Genomic DNA, 24,239 nt, shown 5'->3' with positions numbered 1-24,239 from the left:
ATTTCACACGATGATTTGTTTCTAGAGGATCTAGAGTTAATTACTAACCAGCAAGACAGAATCATCCTGAGTGCAGATTAAGCTACTGTACAGTCCCTTCCCTGTACACTTGGGAACATGTTGATGTTATCAATCAACATAATGAATCTGTCTCACAACAAAAATGCAAATTAACTGAGTTAAAATATCAGTTTTGTACTCTTACTTCCTTGCATGATACATTTATCTTTGCAGAAACTATATGCTGTACACAGCTATCATTTATTGCATACTGTTTATTTTCTTGCTTTTTACAGCAGAGACATGTAATACAGATTTTCTTTATTTTTACTGTGTGTATATACATTAACATAGACTCTGACTTTTTTCTCTGCATTAATAAAATGGTAATATCTGATGTCATGCCTGAAGTAGTATTATTTACTTATGTGTGCCATTTGAAGTGCGTTTAATTTGCACACACACACACGTGTACATATATGTGTGTGTGTTTGTGTCAGTAATCTCAAAATGGGTTGGAGAATGAGAATCGAAACATTCAGCATCTGTATTTCCCAAGTTACATAACTACAGACATGGATATGAGGGTGTGCATAGAAAGGAAGAGAAGATGGCTTCCCAAACCATGGGGATTAAGGAGAAGACTATCATGTTAAACTGGGCCTTGAGTTTTGCCCCAAGACTTTCTACCATTTATGTGATTTACACTGAACTTGTAAACTACAAGCTCTTCAAAAAACAAGTTTCAATCTTAAATGAGCCATCAAAATTAACTTCCTTTCTTTGCAGCCATGTGGTTCTTTTGTTTTTTCTGCCCTCATCTGTGGTGGGTCGGGGGTGGAAACCCTTTTAAGTGAAGCTACTAAGCAGAACTTTCTCCAGCAGTTTTTTTTGGAGAGTGTGTGTATATATATGTGTGTGTGTGTGTGACCACTTTCCCATATAAATGCATGTATATATATACAAACACATAGAACTTTGTAAGGAAACATATTAGTAAAACTTTAACCTTGATGTCTTCTATTTTATTTGTACTTGTCAGTACAGTAGTGGATCATCAGAGGATGCTTCCTATCTCCATTTTGCCTACAATAAAGCTAGGCCTTACTAACTGTCCAATTTTGAACTCAAGTGACAGTTCTTGCTAACCCCAGGGAGTGATCTTTTTAATTCCTAAAGCATGAGGTTTGTTTGACCGTATGTAATTACAAGCTTGGTCAATGGTTATAAAGTAATTGTTAACTCTAACTGTGGTGTCAGATTAAAAGACTTTTTGACAGGCGGTTCCAAAGGCTCACTCCCTGCTGTATGAAGGAGAATTTATTTCCATTTTTTCTAAAAATAAAAGGCAATAATTTCAAAAAGTGACCTTTTGTAGCAGTATTATAAGACAGGGACTGATCATTTTTCTCTATGCCTGTCAAAATTTTTGATGATTACAATTAAAATAAAATTAGAAGAAAGTGTGCTTCTATGCTTTTATCAGAGGCATTCAGTGCTCAAATAATTTCATTTTTTTCCATAAGCTCTGCTACTGATGGGAAGTTTGCAAATCCCATGTGCAGAAACAGATGGGGAAATTTTAGTCTTTAGTCATCAATGCTCTTTGAAGTTTCCTTTCTAATTCCCTTTTCTTGCCAAATAATTTGAGAGCTGGCAATATCAAGTCAAATACCATTCCTTCAGTACTTCAACTACCCTTTTTGTTGACCTCATTCTGATCTTTTGGATTTTTGCTGCAGTGTCTTCGTAATAGAACAGAATGAGAATGCTATTCTAGGCAAAGAGAACTTTTCTTTGTGATATATAATGAGTCGATTTTTCTGTAATTTCTTCAATTCTTTAGTCTACCTTCACTTTCAATAAAAATATGACATTTCAGTGAGAAAATAAATTCTGAAATGTCTTCCCTTTTTTTCCCATGCTTTCAGATAAAATGGTTTGATTAAAAGAGTTAAAAAATATGTCAACTTATTTTTGTGATATTCAAACAGGTACATCCAATTCATGTAATTATTCCAAATAAAATTATTTTTTTTTGCATACTAAGCTAAAAGGAGGAGTGTCTTCATGCTCTTAGAGCCCTTCTGATGCCAATCTTTTTGTCTCTTTTTGGAGGAGCTCTCACTGAAACTGTGCAAGAGGTGCCTCCATAAAGTAGGAAAGTAAGAAAGAAACACAGTTATTTTCTTTTCTTTTTGTGCTTCGCTTTGGAGATGAAAATAAGAGACATATAATTCTTCATTAGCTGCTCTTTAATGTAATACCTTTTTTTTAATGTAAGGAAAAATTTTGGTGGGTAGAGTATTGAAATATTGATATTATATTAAGACAAGTGCATATCCTGAGAGTAAGATTGGTTCCTGTAATTTCTGATTGAGTAAAGCTTATGTGCAGAGACTGGAGAATTGGATGTTTAAACTCATAGCTATGTGGGAGCCCTAGAATTGAACTTGAGCGTGTTCTGCCTATGGCGTGTCCCACCAGACACTATAGATTCTCTTGCCCCACACTGTGGCTAAACTAAAATGTCTCATGCCTGAATGCACATCTAGCCAATAAAAGTAAGAGAAAAAATATTAAGTCCTGTTTCCTCACAGATGTAGGACCAGCAGTGATTACATATGAAGACACACTGAGCCTGAAGCAACTAGTGTTCAAACTGTATGGCAAAATTTGGTCATGCATTTGAGCTAGAGATTTTCATTATGTTAAGAATGATCAGTTGAAGTCATTGAAAAACTTCAGAATGAAGTATGGAAGTTAAGAAACAGAAATGGATATAACAAAAATAATTCCGTTCTTCCAATTTCTAGTCAAACTAGATGGATGATTCTCAGCATTTCCAGATATTTGTGTGGGAGAAGAGAGAAAATAAGAATAATTCCTTGAGGCAAAGCTAAGTCAAGGAAACCAGACTATATTTAACTTAGAAATTAAGACCTTAAATTTCGAGAAACATTGGTGGTGTGTGCTAGGATTCAGAATATGAAGAACCACCATGAAAGACAACTTGCTGTCTAATTAAGATCCAAGTACAAATCTATATGCATTTAGAATTAATAGAATGTTCCCCAATCCTCATGAATGCTGTAGTTCTAGGGCATGGAAATAGTGGTAACTTGAGAAATGTACATTACTTTCTATTTGATCACTTCTGGATAAGTAGATTTTGCCTTTTAATTTCCTAACTGCATACTTAGTTGTATTTTACTTTGAAAGATGCTGTTGAAAACATGCTACGCTTCTGCTGTGCTTCTGCAGTGTTATCAGAAGTGTTCAGTACTGGAACAGAGTGGGATTTTCTTTGCCTTTTCCATGCCTTCCAGCTGATGGGTGGAATTTAAGTCCCCATGGTGCACAAACAGATGGGAAAATGTTGGTCTTTAGTTTTCAGTCATCAGTGCTAATTCTTTTATCTTCTGAATGCATTAGTCAAACAGACTATGCCTGTTAAGCAATCTGTAATATGTGCCATGACAGCCATTTTTTCTTTTTTTAACTCTACTGAAAATCTTTTCTGTGAACTGACATTGCCTACATTCTATTAGTTTAAGGAGGAAAATGCTTTATTCATGAACTAAATGATTGCCTAAAAGATTGTGGAACTTTGATGATTTTTAAGTACTATTCTTACTATTTTTGTGAAGTAATTCAACAACCAAGAATTGTATTTTGAAATAAAATTGGGGATTTTTGTAGGCATTGGTGATCTTATATATATGCAACTATACAGTGTTTTCTTATGAACAGACACTGCATTGGCACATGCTTTTATCCTTTCTTACCCAGCGTGCCACAGAGATAAATGCCTGGGATTTTTGGAAAACTGTGATGTTCTTTGTCACAGGCACGCACCCCTAAATCCTCATTTCTAGGCTATAACAAGAAAGCAAGTCTGTTTTGATGAGAGATTAGGTTGCATATTCAGATTTTGGTGCCCATTTTTGCAACATGGAACCCAGAAGTGCCATGAAATAAAGAACTTGTATCCACAGAGCAGCTGAAATACTTTACTTACACAAGGATGGGTGAATGTCAAACAACATTTGTATGATCATTCCTTGACTGGTTTAACATGTACCTATGATGGAAATAAGTGAGTACTAGCAGCATAACATAAATTTGTATCAATACAAATGCATCTATTTTAGCAATTATGTCAGGGTATTGGCATAAAATTTTCAGCACTGCATTATCTCCTGATTTTGTGAAAGTGTTTTTGTGGAGATATGTGTTCTATCCTCTTCAGTTTATTTTATATGCCTGGAGGGCACTTAAAAGGCTCTGAATTCAGCTTTGATTCTGTAGGCTGTGTCATCACAGACATAAGGGATTGAGCTTTGTGTTTGTGTTTTTATGATGTGGGTGGGATCAGGCATGCCGAAAATTAATTCAAACCTTTATTATATCACAAGTTAAGCTTATCCAGATGGCAGACAGTTCCTACTCCATGTGAAAGAATAGTTTTGGTAATGTGACAGGCATGGATTTATAGACAGCAATTCTGGAGCCCTGGAACAGAACAAATATTGCAGACAGATGATCATCAGTATCTTTCCTGTGTGAGAGGTGGAAACTCCTGCTGCAGGTAACCATTGATTCAAGGCTATGGAAGGAGTCCTATAAATGGTGCACTGGGCTAGCCCAGTTTGCAGAACTCTGCAAGTTCAGGTAAAAGGAAGTGAGAAGTTTTTCTAATTTTATTAAGGGAGAATTGGTTTTCATGAATACACCTTAGCATGATGCCCTGCTGTGAAGGAAATCAGCTGAGCTGTATGATTTGTTCCCTGAATTTTCTCTATAGCTGCACAAGCCCATTCAAGGCATGCATGAAACATTTGTTAGTGTACCTAAGAGTTGTTACTTTGGTTTGTGATCCACAGATTTTAGTTCTGAATTTGTATGTATAGGTATGGAGTTTGGGTCCTTGTTGAGATTATTTTGCTAAGAGATTCTCTGGAAAAAAAGGAAGAAAATAATTTCAATTTGGAAACTCAAGGCCCCTGTTTGCATTTCTTCAATACTTTTAATAGTTCAGGTTTCAATAAATAAGAATTTATTGATAAAAACCTTTTATTTTGGAAAATTATACCTGCCATTATGGTGGAGGGATGGTGGTGTTTTGATGTGGAACTTAACTAACTGCAAGTAACTTAACCACCTGAGAGAAGCTATAGTTTATAATTTGTAAAACGTAGTACTTTGAAGCTCAAGTCATCAGCCTGGAGTTATTGAAATTCCCATTTAATAAAGTATCAGGTGTGTCCCCCTCAGACTGCAGTGATGGAAATTGCCCTATGAAGGACAAAGAAAGGGATTTTAAAGGCTTGTTTTTGTACAGATGAAATTTCCACTCACTTGCTTTTCTTCAAGGTGTAAGAAAGGAAGGTGGCTGCTAGGGTTAGTTGCGTAGCAGATATCCCTACTTGGGGAATGATTTTCTATCAGACCCACTCTTGTCTTCCACAAAGGGAGTATGTTGTCTTTTTTTTTTTTTCTTTCCATTTGGCAAGCTACATTAAGGGTCAATAAAGCCAAAACTGAAGCTAGAACAGCTTTGAGGTGACTCTACTCTTTGCCGTAGACAGTACTGAACTTACATATCTTTGTAGATAGCCTATGAACATTTGTGATCCCTATTCTTTCTCTGCCAAGCCCAGGGGGAGGAATAGTAAAAGTAAATATTTAGAAATATGTATCCTTCATGGTAGACTTCTAGCCCTGAGTCAGCCTTTTTCATGGGTTTCTTTTGACGTTTTGTTCTGGAACAGGAATCTTTTCTTTACTCTGGAGTGTATAGAAATTGGTTATCTATCTTCCAAATACCTTAAGAATCTGTGGTGTCATGGGGAAGGGGCTTTCTTAAAGGTTTATGTGGAAAAAAGTTAAAATGAAAGTATTAAGACGGCAATCAATATTCTGAGAGACAATATTTAGATTTAGTAAAATAGCTTCTAGATGGTTCTAGGCTCATAAAGAGAACATAAAAGAGGTTACCCAGCTTGTGTCTGTCAGTTTTCTTCTTACTAAGCAGGCAAAACTCAATTATGATGGTGGCAGGTAGGGGAACTGTCAGTGGAGGATCTATAATTGTAATCACTAAAAACTTTTTTTCCCCAGCTCTTCTAGTAGCTGTATTGTTATTTCTGTGAAATAATTTTCTGCCTACAAAAACCTGTTGTTGAAATTAGTTGGAAGGAAGACAGGCTTTTGAACTGAGAGCAGCTGCTCAATCTCACTTAATGTTTTATTTCGTTGTCTGTGGTTTGCTAATGTGGTGAAGTCTTCAACTTTTTTTTTTTTTTTAGCTTTGCCTTGAGAACTATTCCTCATCTGTTCAGCATTGTGAATTTGTGTAAAGTGGTATCCAGTGCTAATGACCTAAACCACAACACTGTGCAGAGCAACTTTATTCCTTTTGCTTTGTTAATGAATGAGATTCAAACAAATCTAATAGGAGCCACAATGAGGAGCCAGCTGGATTTGTGGGATTTGGTATCTTGAATGAAAATTTATGTAAGCCTGTCTTGGGGTGACTTTATGATGCGTATTCCATATCACTGCCCTCTGCCCAGAAATTAATTCTTGTGCCTTTCTATGCCTTTAAACTGAGCCTGAGAGGGGGAAGGAAGAACTGAGCAAAACTTTTTCAAAGCAGTTTGCAGCTTGTTCAAGGTCACACAGAGATAGAGATTTTTTTTTTTCCAGCTGCAGCAGGAGAGCGAGAGTGGAGGGAAGCACACCTGGCTCGCTACTTTCCAGTCAGCTTTTGGCCAGTTGTTCAGCTGCTTTTTCTCCAGAGAGAAACTGAGGGTTGAACTTTTTTTTTCCTTCCCTGGACTTTCAAATTTTCTCCCTTTTCTGCTGGACTGCTTTCAACCTCAGAGCACATCAGGAGGACTTTCCACTGGGCACAGAGGGCCTGGCCCTGGGCCAAGCCCCAGCTCCAAGGAGACCAAAGGGAGGACTCTAACACTTTCCCAGATTTTTCCTCCACAGCGGAAGATTTTATTACTTAGCATTATTTTCCTTTCCCGTGTGTTTGTTAAATAAATAGTTTTTATCTCCTTCACTTTCCTTCGAGGAAAATTTATTTTTCCCGAACCTGGTGGGGAGGGGTGGTTGTGCCTTCTCTCAGAGGATATATTTCTAAATTTGGCTAAACTGGAACAAAGCCAATGAGGTTAGAGAGCAAGATTGCATGGCACCATGGAGCCCATGAGCATGTGGGATTTCCTGTATGTTTGCTTGTTCTCAAACAAATAGAGCATGATATCCTGATTACTGTGGCTTTCTTTTTAACTGATCATGCACTAAGGACTTTGGGAAGGATGTACTGTCAGCACAGTAACTGTGGCATACAGGAGAACATGCAGATATGTGTGTGTGTGTAAACCTTGGGTATCCTTCAATGTGCAAAACCTTTTTGTGGAATTAATGTGAAAAAGTAGGTCAATAAAGGGGTAAAAACTGAACTAATCATGTCACAGAAAGTAAAATGCAAAAATATTTTGTGAAGAACTACATTTAATCTTGGTCTATGTCCATGGTTAATGGCATTTTATAAAAAGGAGCAGCTTGTAAATCATGTAGTTATATTAAAAAAAAAAAAAAAAGAAAAAGTGAATCGTTCAGCTGTTAATGAAAAAAATGCTACCCTTTCCCTGTAGGAAATTGATGAACATAGATGAGAGAATACTATGTAAATGTTTCTATATTTGCATGTATATAAGTGCATACTGTTATATACATATGGAGTACGTAGAATTGACTAAAAATAGGTTAATAATATATGAATATAAACAGGTAAAAAAAAGGTTTGGTGATGGGGTTGACAGATGACTGCACAATTTGCACACAGCTAGCATATTGTAGAACAATTGAACCATTGTAAGAACTGTGCAGAAGCCTGCTATTAGGAGAAAATTTTGGGGTTGTTTTGGGGTTTTTTAATAGCAACAGGTATATTAATTTTTTTTTTTTTTTTTTTTTTTTAATATCCACACATTTCTCAAGGTCTACGGTATTTCTGATTGCCTTCATAAAACCTCATGAAGTCAAAGGTGGTAATCCTAAGTGATAGAGGCAGTTGTTGGGTCATCGTTTCTGTATTAAAAATATTTTATAATGCACATGGGACTTTCTACAATATGAATAAAGAAAAATTAGTTAGTTATTTCAAATATTTAAATAACCTGCATGGTCCATGAGTTTGAGAGAATAATATAAGGTATGCAAGAGAAAAAAGGATTTTAAGAATTTCAGTGAATCAGTCAGACTTTCAGGAATCTGAAACCAGTCTTCCAGCTAAAGTGGATTGATGCTGACCCTGGTTCAGAAACAGTTCCACCAGGAAAGCCTTCTGAGTACAATGTTCTCTGGGTGCAAAACCTGTGACGTCCTATCTGGGAAGGTAAGCAAGAGGTAGTACCTAGGCAGAGAAATGCCCAAATCTCTTCCCAGTCCTTGGGGAACCTTGGTAACTTAGGAGTCCTCAAGCAATGCCTAAACAAGATTACACTGCTGTCCATATTGTTGTGATGGCACTGAGTTTCTGGACACACAAACTAGTACTTAAAATTCTGTCCCTGAATATTGGAGATGGTTGAAGATGGCTGGAGAAGGTGTAAACCCACAGTTTTTCATGTGGTTTTCACCTATCCTGATAAAGTTAGACTGCTGATACACAAAATATATTGGAGTTCAGAGAGACAGAAGGAGATAAATAATTTTAAATCTTTAAATAAGGACACATTCCTCAGAATGGAGATTCCTGGGCCCTTTTTTTTTTTGAGTAATGATAAGTAGATATATTTCTCATTTGGCAATCATAAGTTGTATTGCAACCTTGGAAATAAGAAAGAGTAGGAAGGAATATTGGCCAAATAATAAATAGTACAGAAGGAAGTTTTAAGGCTTTCTAACATTTGCCCCTGTGAATGTTAAATTGATTTTTGGAATTCAGTTAATTCTTAAAAGAAAAAAAAGAAAAAAGAGAGACTGAGAGCTTGATTGTTTATTGAATGTTTGCTTCTGAGTTAATAGTATCACTAATAAGGCTTCCTAACTGTAGAATGTGGTCTAAACTCAACTTTTAGCTTACCAGTGGGAATTTGGACATTAATCCATTGGATACAGCTACAGCAACATAGTCTTAAGAGTTTGCGACTGCATTTATACTTGGGTGCCTCTCCCAGGGGGAAAAGGGTAGCTTCTATAGGGACAGAGCGCTGCAGAGGACTGTTCACATTTGATGAAGTTAGTAGTTCTTGTAAATTCTTACAAATCAAAATTTCCAGCAGTGCTTAGACTTCAAAAGCTATTGGGCTTCTTCTCTGTCTTCTGGAACATTATTTGGGAAGGAAGAGTTCAGCTCCTATGGCATCCTGTTAAGCAAAAGCAGTATTCTTCTCTCTAGTATCCTAAATTAGCTCCAAGTTTAGCTATACAGAGATGTGACCATGGGATAAGCTGTGGTGGGGATGTACATTGTATCGTGTACTCTGCACTGAATCTGAAGCTGTTCATCTCTGGTCCACTGAGTGGGAAGTCATCTCAAACTGCACCATGTTCACAAAAAACATGGGTGTGCACATAGATTGGTACTGTAAGACTGTGCACATCGAACCTACCTCAGGCTATACTGCTTCTGAGCTCCTTAGCTAATCTTTAGGGTCACCATTTTCGCATATATGTGGAATTTAGCTATTCTACTCCGGTTTTCTGAAATGAAAGCTTTGAAAACATCAGAGATTCTACAGAGAGGTAAATAGACAGAAACTAAAAGAGAATTAAAAAACATGAAGTAGAGTGATCCTAATAAAAATTGAAGTATTTTGAATCATCATTGCTGGAGCTAGAAAGGAAATCTTTTGTCCTTTCATTAGCCAAAGGTATTTTCTCTTTGGCAGCAGGCTCAGATTTCTGATCATATGGGGATTCTATGCAAATCTGGTACTGTCTACTCAGTTATTACTGATCACAAGAATTCAGTCTCTTTTGCTGTATCTGTGTATGGAAGTTGCGCTGCATAGCACAAATGCATTTCAGTTGCATTTTGCATTTGGTGTATTTAACTAGGTGTCTTTAGGATCACCTGTAAAATAATATATTTAAAGATGTTCCTTCTGCAGTCTTTCTAAAACAAGCAATTTATCATTGCAGACAAATACTTCTCTCAAATATATTTTTGATATTTATGGGATATATTGCATAAAGTTTTGCAAAATATTTATTGTTTTTATTAAGAAATGACTTGAGCATGAGGATGTGTTGAAAATAAGTAAGCCAGTAACTTTTCATATGCATTAAAGCACTGCATGCAGAATTCAAGTGGGTTGTATTGAAATGGAATAAATGTGGAATAGCATTTAGAATATAAACAAGGTATGCATATAAATTTGGAAATTAATAGCAGCATGGGGACAGTTTTTCTCATGTTTTCTTCAAGAGCTATGAACAGAAACCTAAGAACAAAGCAGGACTATATTCAGATAATCTGAATCCCATCTCTAGACATATGTGGGTTTCTTATTGTTTGGCCTACAAGGCTGTATATGTAATAGAGTACTCAAGTTCTTTAGCACAGTTCTGGCCATCTGAATCTAAACTAAAGGTACAATATCTGTGATGTCTCTTGCCTGCAACATGTTCCACACTAGTGGTGTGCCCCCTGGTTAGTAGTGGGTCCAGTCCTGTCCAAGGTCTTCATGACTGATGTGGGCAGTGAGACAGAGCACACCCTCAGTAAGCTCACAGATGGTGCAGAGCTGGGAGGCAGGGACGATACACCAGGTTAAAAATGCCTATTATTAATACCCTTAAAATATTTCTTTTTAAAGCAAGATCCTACTTTTAGATGTTCACCATTGTACAGGATTGCTTCTTTACTTAAATTCTGAGGGCTTCTCCTACAGCTGCTGCCACAACTGTCACCAAGCTTGATCAAACTGTCTGGTAGCATTGCGAACATTTCTCAAGAAATTAATGAATATAGAAGTACCCAATAAAAATTGCTTGGAACTGAGTCATTCCATATTATGTCCTTCCTTCAGTGACACTACATCTTAGAATGAATTAAAAGTGTGCTGCTGACCAAAGTAATTATCCTACTTTTCCTGAATTTGGTACATCAAAGGTCTTTTGGTTTCTTAACTCAACAAGGAAGAAAATGTTCTTCTGGCATTGTCTGGAGGTTATCTATGTGCAAGGAAAGATAGATACCTGCAAGACTTTGTGGGTTTTTATTATATGCAAAGTAACGAGATATGAAATAGTTTTGCTTCCATAATTCTACCTTCACCAGCAAACTCTCATGGGTCAATAAGTAGAAAGCAACACAAAAATCATACTTCCTAGTAGTGAAACAAGTACAATAAATAGTTGTTAAACCATCCTCTAAAGATACTATGATCTTCAAATCCACCCTTTATTTGATTTTGTATCATCTTTTTGATTTTATCTGTCAGGACAGAGAGTAGAAATTTGTTTTCATGGCACTATGAATGAAAGATTTTACACTTGTAAGTCTTCTTCCATTCCTTTTCACTAAGCATGAGAGTCAACTCCTCTCCTCTAATCTCGTTTAACGATTCAGAAGATATACATCTAATCTAAATTTGCTCTCTAGGCTCCCCCTTGCAGTCAGTACAACAAGAAAAGACTAGAGGAAAGTAGTGTGTTTTGTAGGAGGAAAGATTATTTTGCTGCATAGGATATGGTCTAATCTGAGGTGTTTGAGACAGCTGAGGTGAGTTATTTTTGATGTCTGTCTGTCTCCTGGTCACTGTGATGGAAACTGAAATGACCTCAGACTAACAGTTCAACACCTTAGGTTTGATGACATAATGCCTACATGAACTTGCTAGTTTTTCATGTCATATTTCACTCTGAGCGAGGAGCTGAGCCTATTGCAAGTTTTTCTTTGATACAATACTTACAGAGAAAGACCCTGAAAGAAGCAGTCATGCCTTCTGTTAATAATTTCTTATTACATTTGACCTCTGCTGCTGTGGTTTTAAGAAAGGCAGTCCTTGATACTTCTCATTTTTATTAGCGAAGGTGTTTATCATACAAGCTGCTAAGAAAAGTAATTAAATTTACCTGAGGTCACTCTTATTTCATAATTCCTTGCCATTAAAAGCCATAGAGAGAACATTTAAAATTAATTAATGTTACAACCTCTTAAAGAAGATACATGACAATTCACTAGTAATGTAACTTCTAGTAATGTAACACTAGTAATGTAAGCTTCTATGTCCACCAGAAATTTATGTTTTCAAGGATGAGAGCTTTCTTATTAAAAAAACCCTAAGATTTCCCTTCATAGTGCAAATTCTTTCATTGACCATATTTAATGTAGAAAATACAAGTTTTCTTATCATGCTGGTGGTATCTTTTCTCACGAATCTATTCATTTCACCACCCCTCACCCCCAAGGGCTCCTCTTAGTCCTTTGTCCTTTATATTGAATTTTGAATGAAACTTAGAGAAATTTCAGCCTGGCTTCTTTATGGACTACAGTTGAACTCATCAAGCTCACTTTCATTGTCTCCAGTTGGTGACAAATGTCAATTTTATTTAGCAGTGGGTGGTTCTCTTTGAGGTTCGATTGATGGCTGAAGCCATAAGAGGTCGGGCCAGCTGACAAGGTTACCCAGACCAGCTGTCTGCCCATCCCTACTGCAGGGGTGTCTGTGCTGCTTGTCAGTCACCTTTTGAACCACTGCTGGCTGCTGTGGAGTGTTTTAAGGCAGACTGTGGTCGGTGACAGCTGACTTTAAAGTGTTGCGCTGCAAATGGCGGTGGTTCCAAAACTCACCGAAGAGCAACTCGGACATCTGTGTAGCAAAAACAGGCTGGACAGCTAGTGGGGCAAGAGTGGCAGCTGTGTCAAACAAAGCCAGATTTTTGACATTCATGAGCCCTTCACTTTGCCTTTGCTTTTTTGTGTGTTTGGTTTTGTTTCAGGTTGTAATCAGCCTGCTGTCTAAGGACCCCAGCTCTGAAATGTTTTCGAACGGGACTGTGTAAGAGCCTCAGTTGTGTTTTGGGATTTCACTACACAAACCTAAAGTGCTTTTAATTCTTGTCTGTAGGCTGGAGCAAATGTGCTTCTGCAAGATGTTAATGGAAATATTGCACTTGATTATGCTGTAGCAGGGACTGAATCTAGCAGCATCCTTCTGATGTACTTGGAAGAAAATGGTAAGTCAGCCCTTCAGCTTTTGGAATGCTTTTATTGAACATGTCATAAATATGATAAGGATGTATACTGATCTGATGTAAGTCACACTAAAACCAATTGAACTATATTAGTTTGGGGATGAGGGGGAGGAAGATGATTTGTAACCACAAAAGTTTTCAGTGTACTTAAATTGGAACAACTAACAAAGGTTAATGGCAGTTGTCATTGTCAAAACTGCTTTTCATCTTTTGTATGGAGATGTTAGAATGTAATTTCAAAGCAGAAAAACTTCAGCAATGCAGAAGCTTTTAAAACAATTAATTTTACTATTCAAGGACCAGGTTTTACATTTTGTTTCATTTCCCATGTATAGTCTCAGGGAAAATTTTTTGAGTGAGAGACTGCTAAATAAATAAATAAATAAATCTTTACAAATAATTTGGATGAAAATGCATATGATACTTTATCCCTTATTCAAAAATATTCGTATTGGTTTGAGTTTTTTTTTAATTGTGAAAATACTGTAGCTAGGTTTCTGTTATGAATTATGCTTAATATGTTATAGATGACAGGACTTGTATCAAAAAACCGGATTTGTTGCTCATCAGTTCCAAACAGATAAGAGTTCTGAAGTGAGATTTCTGGCATTGCTTTTGACTATGATAGGTTGTTTTAACATTGTATGTGGCTCATCTTGACACTGAGGAAAAGGCATTAAGCAAGTATGATGAGCAATAACATAAAAAATGTGTATTTTCAACATTGCCTCCATATAAGAAACCTTCTTTAACATAAACTAAGTTAAATTATATTCTGTTAATAAACATTTAAGGAAAGTGTCAAGGAAATCACAGTGTCAGGTCCTATACTGCACACATCCAGTGTATTGCATGTTTCATAATTTTGTTTTCTCAGTGCATGGCAGTGTCTTCACAGCTCTGGTTTTGGATTTTTCTAATGGCAAAGCAGCTATTAGCTTCTAAAAACTTTATTGCTTTAAAAAATGTAGACATTTGCTGTCTAAATATTCCAAGTACTTTGATTCATATTTAACAGGTAACATGCAAAACTTCTGTAGCATACAAGATGTAGTCTGCTTACTTGCAATTGTTAATACAAGTCTATCAGGAAATGTTTCCTCTTTCCTTGGTTTGTCACTTTTTTTGTTTGGCTGCAAAATGAGATAGATTTGGGGAAAAAAAATAAAAGATTGGTTAGTTTCTACAGTTATCAGTGGTATCTCTTTTACAGTAGAGAGGAGAGGCACTATTCCTAATTAAACAGTGATTATGTGAATGTGGGAAGTTACCAAATTAAAAAAACATAAACATTTTGAAGGTGACATCTACCTCTACTAACTTTAGATGGGTAAGCTGAAGCTAATCATCCAGACCTTTTTGTCAGTAGAGCAAAAGAGGAAATGCATGTGTTGTTTCATCTCTTCCTAGCCTGGCTAGGTGAGGAGAACTGACTTCCAGGACTGTTTCTGCTGACTAAGAAGAACTTAAGTTGACAAGTTTTAGGGTTAGATTTTTAGGAGAGATCAGTCCTACCCCTTGGCATGAAAAGCTGGGCTTTGGGTGATCAGTGTCAAAATGCCCATCAGCTTTGCTTGGTCTGCTAGTATTATTCTTGGAACAATAGACAGCTCAAAGTATCCTTATTTTGCACTTGACTTCTGTTAATAGTAGTTAATACCTACTGAAATATTTGTATAGCCTACCATGATTAATAGTAACTGAGGAGGAGATTCTTGAAGGAAATTAAGCTGTATGAATAAGTATGAATTACTTTGAATTTCCCAGAGTAAATGTTTCTCTGTGGATTGTTTTGGTGAAGTTCTCCTCATGGCAGTAATCCCCATGCTCATCTGCATGTTAATACAACGTCAGGACCAAGTCTTGTTTTACAAGATTAGCCGATCCCATTGTCAATACCATCTTTGGCCTGTAGTGTTGAGAAACACCCAGCCATAGTCTCACCCTTTAATAACAATGTGTAAAGAATATTTCCCCATTCTCTGAACTTCCCTGCATTCCTAAAATGCTTTCATAATATTCTGCATTCAGCTGTGCAGCCTGGTTTACAATGTTAAGAAGAGATTTGTGTGTAGAATAGACTATACTCTAATCATTGCCTCTGATTGCAGAGTTCATGGAGAAAAGTGCAATTAGGTACCTTATGCTCAGCTAACGAGCAAACCAGAAGCTATCAATTTACTTCAATGAAACAAAGCAAGATTGGAACAAGTAGCTTTGAAGCCACAGAAAACTTTTTTAATTGGGAACATTAGAATTCTTAGAAGTCTAGTGTGTATATAATTCCTTACAGATTTCACTTCTATGGTAGCTCACTGTATCTGTTTAATTTCAGTACAGATCTTAGTGACTGAACTGCTCTTCATTGTTTGAAAAAATCTAATTTACTCTGTGGAAGGCCTGGAGCCATAAGTGACAACAATAACCTTGGATGCCTTTAATGATTTCTATATTTTAAGACAGTTACTGGAGTTAGTTCTTTGAGTTCTGCTTGTAAATAATCTGTTAGGGCACAGGAGTACCACAAGTACAAAATATTGTAGTCATCTAGCAACTGCCAGAAAGCTTCCATATATACTTTATTGTTATGGAATATAACATATGAGGATGTTAGATGGAGATTTTATTACTGAAGTCTAATGAAATTATTAGAATTTCATTAAAAATTCTCTTTTCCTGTATAGAAATTAGCTTTCTCTGCTGTTATATAATGTTATATAAATAATGTTACATTGTATACTAAAAGTGATTATTCACTGAAGAAAGCAATTAGCAGACTTCAGTTACCTAAGAGAACACAATTCGAGGTATATATCCTGTGTATATTAAGAGCATTGTTTCTGTTGGGTAAAAATTCTGGCATATTGTAAGCTTCATTTAAGATAACCCTAACTGAGGATGGAAGGGAAAATACAGCAACCTGTTTCATGTTTAGGAAAGTGAAATATCTTAGCCATATGATATCAGATCATGTCCAGGGAGCACTCAGAAGCCTAGTGGGCTCATGGGCTCAAGGACTTACTTGGGTTGATTTGTCTAAAACTAATGTCTCGTAGTCTATAGCCAACCCTTAGAGAAAAAGAGATGCTTCGAAGGTAGGCATCTGTAATGAGGCACATGAATTAGGATCTGAACTGCCTGCTTTTCATGTGCTCTGAAGGCAGCCCAGAATGGCCAGCTGAGACATAGAAGTCTGCTATGCAGGATGACTCTTAGGATATTGAAATTTACAGGTCTATATGTAGATGCCTATTCAGTAGTCTGTGGTCCTATCACGAACAGTGATAGGAAATGCTGACTATAGAGAGCAGAAGGGTTATTAATTTGATCAGCCGCAAGGAAAACACCAGTAAAAGCTGTTAAATCTGTTCTATGCCAAGATGTCAGTGGTTCTCCATGCTACTGATGGTTTGCTATGATAAGAAAGTCATGACATTTAAGGACTTCAACATCTGCCAAGACAAGGCCAACTGAGAGCAGGCCAGGGGGGACTGGAGATTCTACTTCTCTCTAGGCTGCCTTCCAGTGCTAAGCCATCTTTATGTCATTTCTTTTCATTTTGTTTTCATTTGAAATTTTCTTTGTTGCCACTTATGCCTTTAGCTTCATAGCCATTCATTGTTTACTTTCAGGAAATGTCTCCCTTCAGAGGTGAAATGAAAATAATAATGTAAAAAGGTGATTTTTTTTTTTCACTACTTGTCCTGTTTCATTTTAAATCTGATTGATTATTGGAATCATCAAGAAATTTCACACAGCATCTTCCATAACCTTTATTTTGATCAATAACAGCTTTATATTTTAAGGCAAATCTTTTGATTCATTAATGGCATTTTAAAACTATCAAACTTTAAATGACTGTGAGTGTATTCTCTGTTTCTGGAGGCAGAATGTTCTATTGTAGAACTGTGTCAGTGAAACTCTGATCATGGCATATGATCTTTTTTTCCTCCTTTTCCATTAGGCTGTTTTAAGTATTTAACACTTTGAGGAATGCAACATTTTTGTTTATTTCCTTACTTGGTATTTAGTTGTATAGTGTATTGCATGACTCAGCTATAAACTAAAAATGATTGACAGATAGCTCTTGTTTCTGTATTTGCCAAGTCACAGGAGATGACAAATTCATTGTAATTCATTTCCCAAAAAAGAGTTGTTCTCTTTTGTCCTCCAAGATCTCAGGCTTCAGTTTTCAGTAGGACAACTGTGCATTCCAAGAACATCAGCCTTGTTATTTAATCTGAAAAAAGAATATTTGGACATTTACATCTTTCTTTTTTTTCCCCTTTTTTTAAAGAAATGTCTACATATCACACACATCTGAAAGCAAATTTAATAGGTTTTTTGTCTGTTGTTTAGTGAGAATTTCATGCAGTAGCAGATCATTACAAAAGCAAAAGAAAACCATCTGTTGTGATTTTATTTTTTGAAGAATGACTATATTTAAATACCATATCTACCCGAAGGTACAGATGGTATTCCTTTTTCTAGTGTGACACAGGTACAGAAGAAAAAATGGGTATTGCTTTTCTGCAAAGTATTTTACACAGTATTACTCACTTTCTGTGGGGGCAAATTAATTTTAAATAGCTGGTTAAAGGTTATTGACCTTTGATGGTACTAGAGATTTCATGCACCTTAAGCAAAATCTATTATGCTATTCCAAGGTGGGGGAATAATGGGTCTGTTCCCTGAATATTAAAAGGATCATATTCAGGTGTCTCAGAAAACTGCATATAGAGCCAAAACCATGTGCAAGCCCTATCCCTTTATGTGGTTTTGCATGGTTTAAATCAGTTAAAATATTGTGCAGATATTGCAAATACAGACCATGGTTTGTTAAATTCTTATTATCAAGGGGATTACTCTTCAGCTGCAAAATAGAAGAAATAAATTTATTTTTCTACCTCGCAGCAGTGGGTAGAATTAAAAAAAATAAAAGAAGCTATGCGTTAGTACGGAATCCTACACTGAAGACAGTTTTTAACATTAGCCAGAAATAGCCAACTTCTAAATTACTACAATAAGGAGAATTTCCCTGAAGCCAACAGTTAACAACATATGGGGAATGACATGTACAGGAAAATCTGATTTAGAAAAGTAATGGACAAGGATTAAGAAAAAAATTGCTGCAAACCTGACACTTTACAGTAATCTAGAATGTGATAGGAAGATATACCAAAACTATTTTTGATTTAAGCTATAAGTTAATTTGAAGTTATCCCTAAAATCTGGTGCAGCTGCACTAAAAAATCCCACAAAGCTGCTCACCCATTCCCTTCCTGACAAGGGGAGCAAGACTGCTTATCAGTTACTGTCAGAGGATAAACAGATTCAGCTTCGTGAAAATTGTCAGCTGGAATAGGTTCAGGTAGTGAGAAACAGAAAGACAAACATTAGAACAACACTTTTCCTCCCCTTTTCCCAGGCTTCTCTCCTTCACTCCAAACTCTTCTACCCTCACAAGCAGCAGAAGGAGGCATGGGGGAGCTTGAGTCAGTACATGGCAGTCTCTCCCTCTGCCCCTTTTCTTCTTCACACTTTTCCTCTGCTCCAGTGTGGGTTTTTTGCAGGTGTGGAGCTCCTTCAGGAGCATTTGTCTTCTTTGCCATGGGTCACACTTGGTTGCCAGGCTCAGCTGTGTCCTGCTGAGGGTCTGCTAGAGATCACAGGACAGCCCCTGGCTCTCCCGACACAGCCTGTCCCTACAGCTCCACGGCTGCCAACACTTGGACAATACATCTCGTTGTGTGCTTCTCAACACTCTGGCACTTTTGTGAGAATAAGATCAAAATGAAAATCCCAGTTGTGTGTATTTTTCATCGGGTTTGATTGTTATTAGTTAAAAGGAATGAATGTGTACACCAAAACGTTTTGATGTTGAGGTTGTGCTACAGAAACCCTTAAACAGATTTAGTAATCCAACAAGAGGAAAAAATCTTAGAGTTGCTTCAGTGCAGTCAAGAAAAGCAACAGATATAAATTAGTATCATTTCAGAAAAATACTGGTCTAGATTGTAATATTTAAAATTATTTCACAGACATAAAAGGAATTATTGCTAATATACTGCAGTTAGAATGGAGTAAATGCCAACACATACAGATTGTTAGCACTAAAGATCAGCAATCTTCAGCTAAAACTAAATCCCCTGACATATTTTCTATTTCAGAACCATATGCACCATGATCTTGATTTATCCTTACAAATTTTCTTTCAACAATATTGATGCAGTAGGTTGATAGAAAAATAGGCAATCAAAACCAAACAGCCTCAGGGTTGCTCAAGGTTTATTTCACTTTGATTCTTGTTGATCAGGAATCACCTACCCATAAGATTATCACACACAAAAAAATCTATTTTCTGCAGAAAGCCTGAATAATTGATGGTAGGAGTTAGGTGTTGGTGTTGCCACTAAGAACAAAGGAACAAATTAAATGTTTCAGTAGGTCCTTTCACAAAACGAAGCACATGGAAATGGGACACATTAAAAAATGTCATAATTGAGAATGCTCATCTTCCTTTGGCCTTTGTGTTTTCTAATACAAGCATGAATAAGCTGCCTTAATTTTTAATTTTTCTAGTTCTTGGGGGACTGGCTTTGAAGTCTTAGATTCCTCTTAATATTTTTGTGCTTCCAGGATGTTAACCATATGTTTCTGTCAAAGGGAAAACCTTTAAATTCACTAACTTTTGACACTGAAATTAACATTTAAAATTATAGCCAGTAGTTTATGATCTGGTTTTCTAACAGATGCTAGAAGGAAAACAGGCATCTCCTTGACGAATAGGCTTTGCTAAGATTTGAAAAAAGATTGTGAAAAATATCAGAAACTGGGGATATCCTTTCAATATCCTTTCAGACAACTTATCAAGAAATAATCTAATTCATTACCATCAGAAGCATATTTTCACTTCTTTATAGACTTCCTAAAACTATAACCTTTATAAAGTTGGAAAAAATGTCAGTGCCCACAGTGCACCCACAGGCCCCGCGACCTCTCCTCCACCCCTGCTCCCAGGGGCTTGGCTGCCTGTGCTCAAGGCCAGCTGTGATGGCCTTGTAACCTGGGAGCTGTCAGATGGGAAAGAGGTAAGCTGTGAGGCAAAGCTGGGAGCAGCATTGTCATAATCTTTCACCCATCCTTTATCTCTGCAGCCACATTTAGTCTCAGGTCCTTGCTTGAGGTAGTCCTGTGCCTAGCCATGATCCTTGCTGATGCCTGCCCTGGACCACTGACTTGATTCCTTGCTTCATCTGATTTACCTGTATTTGTTGCTAGAGGCTTTTCTGGCAATCACAGGACTTCTGTTGGCCCTGATTCCCATCACCAGACCTGCTCGATTTTAATTTTTGGGTACTGTGGGACTGTGCCCTGGTCAGTGAGGGTGCTGACCTGCCTGGCCTGTGTTCACCTTCAGCTCCTGAATCCCTTGCATGTGTTGAATAGTCTGCTTTTACTGGTCTCTCACAAAAAAAATTAACTATAACATATTAAAACCTTGCAGTACGATCTGTAGTGTAGAAACACCATCTGTGATGATCTCATTTCAGACATGATATTTACCACAAGTAGCTGCAGACAGTGATATACTTCTTTTGCTTCTGTGTTCTAGTATTAATATTACAAATAAAATAATAAACATGCAATATGTATCCACAAATGAATGCATTAATATTAAGCCTTGAGATTGTGCCAGTCTTTTGAAATAAATTACAAAAAATATTTTTGTTTCCATACACGTTAAGAGACAGTTCACTTAACTAATTTTAGCTGAAAGGATCATCAATGTCCTTATTGTAGAAGAGAGAGGAATAAAAGCGTGTTCGCTAGAGTGGGAGAATTGTCATTCTGGTATCTACATGAGGAGGAGGTGGGAACTTCACTTCTGACAGCATATTCAGACTAGAAGGAAATAAACCTTATCAGCCCAGAGAGCCAACTGTACCTTGGACTGCATCCAAAGCAGTGTGGGCAGCAGGTCAAGGGAGGTGATTCTGCCCCTCTACTCCATACTGGTGAGACCTCACCTGCAGTGCTGCATCCAGCTCTGGGGTCCCCGGTATGGGAAGGAGATGGACCTGTTGGAGCGAGAACAGAGGAGGCCACCAAGGTAAGCAGAGAGATGGAACACCTCTCCTATGAGGAAAGGCTGAGAGAATTGTGCTTGTTCAGCCTGGAAAAGAGAAGGTTTTGCAGCGACCTTGTTGCAGCCTTCCAGTACCTGAGGAGAGCCTACAGGAAAGATGGAAAGAGACTCTTTACATGGGCATGTACTGAGAGGACAGGGACAATGGTTTTAAACTGAGAGTAGGTTTAGATTAGATATTAGGAAGAAATTCCTTACTGTGAGGATGGTGAGGCACTGTAACAGGTTGCCCAGAGAAACTGTGGATGCCCCATCCATGGGAGTGCTCAAGGCCAGGTTGGATGGGGCTCAGAGAAACCTGGTCTAGTGAAAGGTGTCCCTGTCCGTAGCAGGGTGGTTGAACTAGATGATCTTTAAAGTTCCTTCCAAACCAGCCTATGAAACTAAACATGCTTCACTAAATATATGTAATGGTATCTTTAAAGGCAGACAGGCAAAACCCTCCAGCAACAGTCAGTACTGCTGCAGTGAATTGGAGCTGTAGGCCCCAGTAGTTTTGCAAGTATACATTCTTTTGCAGAATGTGAAAATACTAGCTTCCCTTCTCACACGGTAAATGTTGCTGGCATGTAGCTGTTTGTATGCTGACCTTTGAAAATCAGATTCATATAATGCCAGGTGATATGCACAAGGGCTATTGAACAATGTAATCTCACAATAATAATGCTGTTGACAAGGTTTTTCTAAAACTTTCAGCAGATAAAGTAATAGCTACATCTGAATATTTCAATGAATGAAAATCAGTATTTAAAGAATTGTACCATGACTTTTTTTTTTTAACATGTCTATTGTATTCTACGCTGCAGAGAAGAAAAATACAAATTCTAAAATGTGGTATCCCCTGAATTATAGAAGAGTAGGAGAGGCCCATCATACATGGGGTGAAAAGAGCCTTGCATCTACAGCTCTGTGCAGGAAGGGCAGATATAGTTACAAGTGAGAGAAGACTCACTTGTAGAAGTATGAGAAGAGAGAATGGCTTCTCAAAGCTGTTGCAAGTTTTTAATGTACATTTGTGTTTGCAAGACAAGATGCTGTTGACCTCTCCTTAAGAATGTTAAGCCCATTGGAGAATGAGACCTGCATGCTACAGCAAGAGCGGCTGCTGGCTGGGGGTGTGTGCAATGGGTGCGAAGAGTGCTTCAGTGTTTTGCTTTGTGCTGGTCCCAGGAACGGGTGTTCCCCTTGCATGCTTCTTTCTACTGGACATTTGTGAGGAAAATGTGTTTAATAGCAATCCTGTTTGCCTTGTATTTCTTTATCACTGAAACTTTTGGAAAGTTATTTTTGCATTATATATAGCTGAGGTTTTTCTATTCCTTTCAATAACCATATGCCAGAGAAGGTGAGACAGCCAAAGCACATGAAATGGCCTTGTCAGGTGTTTTTCTTAAACAGTGAGAGGTAATTTATTTTGTAGCTTTTAGGTTATGCTCCTGCCTGACATCAGCACTGATACTCATCACCAAATGTGTGCCCTTCAGGGTCACTGCTTTTTTAACTGTTTCTTCTCCATCTCACCTCCCGCAGAATTCCTGAGTGTGTAGCTCTTCTGATTTTGCAGGGTATTTGGAGTTTTTTTCTATAGTATGCCTTTTTTTTTTTTTTGGCTTTTCATTTTCTGCAACGTGAATCTGTTTCCATAGTAGATGGCAATGTGTTTCTCTTCCTCCTTTTATTCATGCTGGCTGTTGTCCCATTTCAGCTGAATATCTAAACCACACTTCCCCTTTGAAAAGCAATGTGAAGGTCATTCTTTGATTCAGGTGGTGAGAATTACTTACTGTACGAGTAGCATTTTGTTGTTCCATCTAAATTCCTGGAAAGTATCACTCCCTGGGGATGGAGAACAGACTCCCCAGAATTATGAGCTTGATTAAAGGAAAGCACTTATTGACAAGGTCTCCTTGTTTGAGCTTCAGAGAATGATACATGTGCATGCTTGATAAATCTGCTTCTCAGCTCCCCACCAGAGAAGTCTTTGCTCAAAGCCTAATAACTCCTGATTTCTTGGAATTCAAAACTACACTTCTAAAGCTGCAACTTAGATTATTTTTACATGTTTTCATTATATTTTTTGTAAAGGTAGAGAAAGGGAAACTATTGTTTCTGTAGCATTTTCAAACCCACTCTGGATATTTAAGAAATGAAGTCTGTGGAACCATGTCACTTTGGTACTTCTCTTGCCAGGCTAATTTACTTCTATTTGTTTAATGAAATATGTATCATTCCTTTATACAACTGTTAATTTGAAGCCAGTAAAGCTGTCTTGAATAGGTTTTGGATTAATACAGACTGGATTTTGTTGCACTGTAGCTTGGTTTATGTGTTTTCTCTGAGCTGATGGCTACATTACATTTACAATAGAAAATAATACAGCAATTAATGCAACTGAATACTTTTCTTGATTTCTTCTTCAAGATGAGCAGAGTTAATCTTTCAACGGCCAGGCTTTTTGTGGCCCCAGACAGGTCACACCAAGGTTCTATAAAAGGAATTTACAAGTAGTAAGGATCAATATTTCACTGCTAATATAAGAATGTACTGATATGTTAATTCTCTGACTATGTTGGGTGTAAGTCAGTAGTATATTGCTAGAAAAGGCTGAGTGGACTCAGCTGGCCCCTGCCCTCAGCCTGTAAGCATTACTATAATTTATGTTAAATGTGATGAAGGAAACAAACCGAAAATAACTGTGTTTCACTCTCAGTATTTTTTTTATTATTATTATTTTTTCATTTTTCTTCCTGGGAAAATCAGAAACTGGTATTTCTGACTTGTGGATTGTGAACTTAGTTTTTGTTTTTGAGTGTTTGAGGTATTCCCAGAAAAAAGAGGCAGTACATTAATTTCCACCTGTTTC

General features: G+C 37.2%; 1 protein-coding gene across 6 annotated transcripts in view; it reads left to right on the top strand.

Annotated features, from left to right (window-relative positions):
• Positions 1-24,239, top strand: part of MYO16 (myosin XVI) — a 368,841-nt gene that overhangs the window by 141,830 nt on the left and 202,772 nt on the right. For all 6 annotated transcript variants that reach the window (XM_010394347.4, XM_039550108.1, XM_039550096.1 and 3 more), the window contains exon 5: positions 13,101-13,209. In XM_010394347.4, the coding sequence (XP_010392649.3) occupies positions 13,101-13,209 (109 nt within the window). The remainder of the gene's footprint in view (positions 1-13,100; positions 13,210-24,239) is intronic.

This window comes from Corvus cornix, chromosome 1 (genome assembly GCF_000738735.6).
Source record: "Corvus cornix cornix isolate S_Up_H32 chromosome 1, ASM73873v5, whole genome shotgun sequence".
Classification (NCBI taxonomy): Eukaryota; Metazoa; Chordata; class Aves; order Passeriformes; family Corvidae; genus Corvus; species Corvus cornix.
This window is presented reverse-complemented; position numbering and strand designations above follow the sequence as displayed.